This window comes from Olea europaea, chromosome 1 (genome assembly GCF_002742605.1).
Source record: "Olea europaea var. sylvestris chromosome 1, O_europaea_v1, whole genome shotgun sequence".
NCBI lineage: Eukaryota > Viridiplantae > Streptophyta > Magnoliopsida > Lamiales > Oleaceae > Olea > Olea europaea.
This window is the reverse complement of record NC_036237.1, coordinates 20,951,351-20,959,499: the sequence shown is the minus strand read 5'-3', so window position 1 is coordinate 20,959,499 and position 8,149 is coordinate 20,951,351. Positions and strand designations below refer to the sequence as shown.

General features: G+C 31.4%; 1 protein-coding gene across 3 annotated transcripts; it reads right to left on the bottom strand.

The window, feature by feature from the left end:
- Positions 1-4,232: 4,232 nt before the first annotated feature.
- On the bottom strand, positions 4,233-7,321 carry LOC111396966 (40S ribosomal protein S20-2-like). 3 transcript variants are annotated; one of them, XM_023023611.1, is made up of 4 exons: positions 7,229-7,321; positions 6,983-7,151; positions 6,227-6,340; positions 4,233-4,691 (listed from the first exon to the last, which is right to left on the bottom strand). In XM_023023611.1, the coding sequence occupies exons 2-4, from the start codon at positions 7,092-7,094 to the stop codon at positions 4,549-4,551; spliced, it is 369 nt and encodes a 122-aa protein (XP_022879379.1). In that variant the 5' UTR covers positions 7,095-7,151; positions 7,229-7,321; the 3' UTR covers positions 4,233-4,548. The 3 variants fall into 3 exon arrangements, with proteins under 3 accessions (XP_022879379.1, XP_022879396.1, XP_022879388.1); XM_023023628.1 differs by having other exon boundaries at positions 6,983-7,114; positions 7,229-7,307; XM_023023620.1 differs by having other exon boundaries at positions 6,983-7,148; positions 7,229-7,275.
- Positions 7,322-8,149: the final 828 nt, after the last annotated feature.

Here is an 8,149-nt window from a genome sequence, read left to right as displayed (position 1 = left end):
GTAACTTATTATTTTATCAGTTATATTTCTTCGAGAACCAAAATTTAAATCTCAAATTTCTACTCTCACTTACAATTTGTTGATTACTCATATTAGAATTGCATGGGCATTTTTCTTATTTCTTGTTTGGCTTAACTAACAAATCACAAGCAATTAAAAGTTAATTATGGTATCATCATTAAGCAGAATAAAGTGAGTAAACAAAAACAAGCTTATCTTATCCCAAGACATGGTTTATTATTATATTTCAATTAATAATGCAAAAATCAATGATTAAAGCGGATTAGAAAGAGCATTCGCTTAGTTTTTAGCAAAATCAAAAGCATAATTTTGATGAATAATTGGTGTTGCTTTTGGGGAATCTGCTTTATTTTATTTCATTTCAATTAGACGTGTCGTTGACTCATTATGATCAAAGTGAAAACAGTTACTACCTCCAATCCAATTACATAAGCTTGCTTCGTTTTTCACGCAAATTAAAAAATCTTCTTTAATGTCATTAAAAAATTAATTTTTGTCAAAATTTTCCTAATTTACCCCTATTTAATCTTCACTATGTTGTAGTAAATTATTGTTAGAATTAGTAAAGAATTTGAATGATTTAATTTGAAGAAGAAGAAATGAGAGTTATTCCATATTTTCAAGAAGTGAAAAATGTATGTATTTGAATGATTTCAAGAAGTTGGCATATTGAGTGTGAAAAATTGAATAAGGGTATATTGGTAAAGGAACAAAACAAAATATTTTAAATTATGAAACATGCCTATATACCTGGGACTAAAGAAAAAAGAAACTCAATCTATATAATTGGAACGGAGGGAGCATAAAAGAGTAATTAATGAACTTTTCAATACCAAATGCTCGTCTCATACCTAAATACTCCTCCATCCCATCTATATAAGCCGACTTTTTTTTTTATTTTCTTGTCTTATTTATATAGTCCCGTTACTTTATTGAGAAAGTATTTGTTTTGTTCATTTACTAATATAACTTTATTTAATTTGTCTAATTAAATAAAATTTCTTAATCTGCGCCAAAAACAAAATCAGTCTATATAAATGAGATTGATGGAATATTTATTATTTACTTTCCTTTTAGTTTGTGCCAAATTATACTAATCACTTTCCTTATTAAAAGTATAGTTAATTTTTTAGTTTTCTAATATACCCTCATTTAATATGCATTGTTATAAACAACTATGAATCGTTGCTATTTAAATCATTATCTACCGTAAGGTTACATTCAAAAGATGTAAGTAAAATTTATGTTTACAATGATATTAATTATATTTTTTAATTTGTATGAAATTGAAAGTAAATAATCTATCTTTGTGGAACAGAGAAAATATTATAGTTCGATTAAAATTATTTTTATTTATTTATTATTATTATTATTTTTTTTTTTTGCTACAAGTGAAAAGACCTATGAGTGGCGAGAATAGGTAGCAAGTCATGTCAATTCTAAGAGGCCCTATTTTTTTTTTTTGACGAACTTCTTTTCGGTTTTCAGAAAAGTTCATCGACTCTTTCGCTTTTCAGTAGAACTGCAGCAATGCCAATTCTTATTATGGTGAGCACTTCTATGTAAATCACTTGCAATTACTGTAAATCCATTACTAGTTTAAGTAATGTACTCAAAAGGCGTGAGAATATATGAAAAACAAAATCAGTCTCTTCGAATCACATGAAATGTCGGCATATCGATTGAGCCAAAAATAATAATAATAATAATAAATTAAAAAAATAAAAAAAATAAAAATTCCTAGCTTCCTCTTCTAAAAAAAAAAAAATTCAATTTATGTGTAAAATAATTTATTGTGTGAACGTGTAGTTGAAAATGAGTTATGTTAAAAAGGGTTTTGAAATAATGATTTGTCAATCGAGAGCTTAAATATGGAATAAATTTTTTTTTGCAATAAATAATTACTAATTAATTTCAGCCAAAATCAAAAGGTGTCAATTTGAAAGCCTAGAAGATGGGATTTGGCCAAAAAACTAGATAGAAAATGGAGTTATTTATTCAATTCCAATACAATTGATTAGGTCAAAAGTCTCTCATTACATCATACTCTCCCGATTTGATATGATTCACAATGAAATATGTAATATTGACTATTTTCCCATCATCAACATTCCCAACTCTTATCGCTAGCTTGTTCGAGAACATTTGTCAATTATATATTTTGAATATAACCCATATACGTTTTCGTCGAACTATTCAAAATTACAATACCACAAACACTTATTGTTGATATAAGTATACCACCAATGTCCATTACCACTTTCGGTTCCTCTACCGACTCTTTCATCACATCCGTGTCAACCTCCATTTCAAAAATGGTCGCATATCATAATTCTTCTCTAAATCAATGTTTTAAAAATTGGGATTGAACTTTGAAAAGAGCAAAAAGATTCGTATCGCACGGTTTCTCAATACTAGATTTAGAATCAACAAAACTCCTTGTCTTTTGCGACAATCTATCAATGTAACTCATGGTAAAAAAGGTGCTCTTCTAGCAATTTTAAAGTCTAAACGATGAAATTCAGCCACAAAAATAGTGGGCTCAAGAACTTTAATCTACGAACTTTGCTGGATGGCTCGTTCCTGCATGAAAAGAATAGCATTATTTATCCAATTTTAACGTGATTGATTCAAAATCTCTTATTGCAATACTAATATGCAACTAATTCTTGTACTTAATTGACTTTAGATCAATCTTCCAACTGTTGCTAGCTATATTACTCCCTTTTTCTTTTCTTTTTTCAATTTATTACTCTCAAATTCATATTCATTTACATATTTCACTATACTCACCATTTTCATTAATTTTTAAACCACACATTTCATCAATTTTTATTAAAATTTACAAAAAATCTAACTTTCAGCAAATTCAACGAAGGGCCTAATGACCAAGGATTCCTGTGAGTATCTTTTTATATACTGCTATTGTTGCTAACGTTCTGAGTGATTAATGCTGCTCGTTTTAGTAAAGCGGTATTAAATAATAAATGAAAAAGAGTAATATTATTCAATTTTATTAGAGATATCACCATATAATGTGACGGGTCATGTAAACATGAAATGATAAGACTAGTTAATTACATGCAAAAAAATCTACTTAATTGATCTTTTCATTTAATGTCATATTATGTTAGTGGAGATTGTGGCACAATGATGTGGAATTAAAAAAAAAAAAAAAAAAAAGGATGCTGACTGGATTGATTAGTTGAACCATTGACCAGATCATTTGACTCTTACTTGCAACTCTGCGTTTTTAATTTGGAAATGCGTCTTCTTTAATTGATTCTTCTTATGCGTGAGATGATGCCAAGTATCGCCCTAATGGTCATTAGATGCGTGACCTTCTGACGACTTCTTATATACACACTTCTCTGCCTAAGGTTTGATGGACGATTTATTTTTCTCTCTACCTTTCGAGTTCGAGACTCTCTCAAATACTCTTTACGTCTCTTTAGTGACTTGTAAATCTAATTGAGTTTTCTGTTTTTCAGTGAACGTAAATGTATGGATCGAAAGGTTTTATGATATAATCTTATTAGGAACATTTTATATTCTGAACCTCTTGCCTTAAGACGAAAAACCCTATGCTCTACGTTATAATTTCGTATTTTTATTTCTGCACATTTTATTTGTTGTTGGTCAAAATCTCTGATCAAAAGAACCAAATATTAACAATTATCTCTATTAATGGATCTTTTATCCATACATTTAATTAGCATTTTCATTTCACACCATATCACATGTGAATGATTCTCATTCAGCACAAATAATATTATTCTAATGGATGTCACGTAAAGATAAAGATCACGCTTAAACAATACCTAAATGCCCCTATTTTGTTTCTCTTTAAAACGCAACTCTTTAATTTTTATACTCATTTTAATCACACATTCAGACAATAAAATATTTTACATATAAATCCAAAATTTTACTTACTTTCTAACTACACATTTTCTAAAAAATCACTACTCAGTAATGGCCATCAAACACCATTAATATAGCACCACCAGTTTTATATCGAAACTAATGCTATATTCTCTAAAAATTAACTAAAATTCGAGTCATAAAGTAAATCTTGGTTCGTACAAGGTTGAAGCAAAAGCCTTTAAGAATATACGTACGAATTTTTAACAGCGTAGTACAGCTTGTCTGAAAGCCATGTAATATTTCCAAACCATTGTAAATAGTTTAATGTCAAAGTAGGCCAAAAATGTCCAAACCAAACCAAATCAAATCAAACAGAAGTATACATGACATGCATGTTTAGTACACAATGCAATGACTGGATCTCATAAGAAGTGCATTCGAGTATGTTAAAAGGTATATGAAAAAATAAACCAAGCTATCCTTTCCTCGAATCAGTCTTTTAACTCAACAGCACTTAAATAGCAAAACTCCTACGACAACTTTGCTACAAGACTTAGAGCCCATTAGCTGGAGACATTGAAAAGCAATTTCCAAGTTTCACCCAGGGCTCATAACAATATGTGAACAAAAGATGGAAATGCGGATAAGAAGTAAGGAAATCTAAGAATCGGCAATGGTAACCTCAACCTCGACACCTGGTTCAATAGTAATAGAAGTAATCTGCTTAACCACATCAGGGGAGCTGAACAGGTCAATCACTCGCTTGTGAACTCGGAGTTCAAATCTATCCCATGTGTTGGTACCTTCAAATAACAATTGCACCAAAAATAAATAAGTAAATAAATAATTCAGATCTTGTTACCAATGGTATCAAGGCAGAATGGGAGTTCAGAATTTATGGTATTACAAATATACTCGGATGTCATGACACTTCATCACATTTCCCCACATTAATCATGCAATTATTTATCTATCTAGACAACTTCAGTTGCAATAAGATTATACTCCAGACGTCCCCATACAGATTTGCTTCCATTGAAAATATAGGGCCCGTTCAATTCCCATTCTTTGGTCACAAAAATGAAAAATATGACCGTTATCCATCATATCAAGCCACCATATTTAACTTTCTATCTCTTATGTGGGTCTCGTAACGATTATATTTTTCATTCTTATTATTAGAAAAATGGGAATCAAACGGGTTCATTAATTTTACTTACATTTTTCCCAATATACCCCTATATTAAATAATATTTTAAATAAGCGCAGTTCATATTTGTTAATAACAAGACATGTTATATATTAGAAAATTAAGAAATTAACTTTACTCTTAACAAGAAAAGTGGTCTATAATTTGGAAAATATGAAAAAGGAAAGCAAGACTATCTTTATGGAACGGAGGGAGTAATATAAAGGGTGAATTTTAAAAAAACAAAAACCATGAAATAATTATGTGGGTCTCGTAACGATTATATTTTTCATTCTTATTATTAGAAAAATGGGAATCAAACGGGTTCATTAATTTTACTTACATTTTTCCCAATATACCCCTATATTAAATAATATTTTAAATAAGCGCAGTTCATATTTGTTAATAACAAGACATGTTATATATTAGAAAATTAAGAAATTAACTTTACTCTTAACAAGAAAAGTGGTCTATAATTTGGAAAATATGAAAAAGGAAAGCAAGACTATCTTTATGGAACGGAGGGAGTAATATAAAGGGTGAATTTTAAAAAAACAAAAACCATGAAATAAAACATGAGCATATAATTACCCAGAGCAAAGCTAAACGAAAACCAGATTACCCTAGTGAAACAATCAGCAACACCCCTCATACTGAGAAAAATAGCAATAATCTCGAAACTGAAAACAGAAACAAAGTGGTCTCCAAAGAGCGAACCTTTATAGCAGACAAGGAAAAAAAAGAAATAATTCAAAATCAAAAACTTTTCAAAATTTCTATGGACATTGAGATTGGAATTCAACAACCCACATGTCCTAGAATTATTTGGTTTTCAGAATTAACAAGAAAAGCATTAGAAAAAAAAAAATGTGAAGTCAAACTTTTCTAGCACACAACACCAACAGGCAAAATGATATTTGTACCTCACTACAATCTAACATATCAATAAGAAAAAACACCATACCAGTACCAGATATAAATTAGCTTTTCCAAACGGGCTAAATCATATGATGCGTTGCAAACAATTCATCAACAAAAGGCAGTTCCAAAATGAATAAACTCTCTACTGTTCTAGCAGTTATACACAACAAATCACAGCTAAGTTTCATATAAATGAAACAATTCTTATAAATGCACCACGTATAATACCTTCACCACAAGGAGACTTTCGAGTAGTAATGTGAAGAACCTTGGTAGGCATTCTCACTGGTCCCTTGACCCTAAGCCTCTTGTCCTTGGCACCACGTACCAAATCAGCACACACTATAAATAAGATTCAGGTCAACCAAACATCAATTTAATAATAACTAATAATATCTTAGAAAAAAGTTTTTATTGTAATCCTACTTAAAGCAAATGATAAAGTCCAAAAAAATTGGGGTTTTGCTATTTGTCCAGCCCTGGATGAACGGGGGCGTAGCAAAACCCAAAAAATTGTATAACACATTTCCCAAAGTTCTAGGGACAATCCCATTAGCACAACAATTGCCATCCATCCAACCAATTGCAATACCCATGGATCAATTTAGGACTACCCACGGAATTGAGTAATGTTCTATGGATCACTAAAATAGCAACACGTGGGATTAGATACATTTTAGTTTCAAGATGCTCGTTTTACTAAAATTTTTCAACGTTACTTTTTCTGTTTTTCATATGCTCCTACTCTTGAACTAAAATAAACCAATGAGAAAAGAACTGATATAGTAACAAAATGAATATGGTCAAACGCCGCTTGAGAAAAACACAAAAATCACTGACCGAACTACAGTAGAAAATTAACTAAGATTAAGTGAATGCGAATTTACAACAAAAATAGCATCCTCCATAAGAGTAACTGTTGTGATGAGATAATTAGAAGAATATGACCGAAGAATTCAATCACATTAGACCATGACAGCATACCTTTCTCGAGATTCTTAACATTTTTGGAGGAAAGAGTGATACGGATCTTGTGAATCGTTTCCTGTGGCTCCTCCAATCCAGGTTTCGTCGGCTTCACTGCTGCGTACGCCATTATTTACCTTTTCTTTTCTTCTGCAGTACGGGCGGGGATAAATACTGTTTTACGCTACTGAAAGGAAATCAAACCTAAATTAACAAATATGAAAAGAATGTTACTATAACGAGATCAGCGACGCAAGAGATTACCGGCGGCTGAGAAAGGTGCGGTGTGGCGTCGGAGCTGGGCGACGACTTCGAAAAAGTAAAGCAACCGATCTGTTTGCTGAGTTTATAGGTCTAGGGTTCATTTTATGTAATGGGCCTATTTCAGGGTTTTGGTTTAATTGGGTCGTAAATGCTAGTCATCTTATTGGGCTAAACTTTATGGTATAAATTAGGCCCACTATCCCTCAAAAGTAACTAGTTAGAGAATAATGTTACTTTGCCAGAAAGTAGGTAACATAATGATTGACATAATAAGTGTTGGCAAGATGTGATTGATTAAAAAAGTTGATTGTATTTTAAACAGTCAATGATAAGTTGTCATGTGACATTATGTTAAAGATTATGTCAACCATTATATCTATATAGCATGATTATTAATTTGAATAATATCCTATTAATTAATTAAATCATTTAACCACGTAATTAATATGTTGAACTATCAAAACCACAAAACTCAAATCGAATTCCCGATTCACAAAGAAAAACTTTCTTCGTCCTATTGAATTTGATACGTGTAGGGACCCTGAATTCAATGACCCTATTTGAAATCATGTAGACATTAACCTTAACAATATTGTATCTATTATTGTACATTTAATTCTGGAAATTTTACATTTGTGCATGTTGATATGTGAAATGGGCAGAATATATTAATGCTTGGGTTGAGTTCAATGGCCCAAACAATGAGATAACGTGACGATAGAACAGATCGATATGGCTTGGCCTGTTAGGGTCATGTTGTCTTACAAGAACCTAGGGATGTAAACGAGTCGAGTCGAGCCGGCTCGCGAGCCGAAATTTTGGGCTCGAGCTCGGCTCGAGTAAATCACAACGGGCTTTTTTGGGCCCGAGCCGAGCCGAGCCAAAGCTCGCCCAAAAAAATACGGCTCCCCCCCCCCCCTT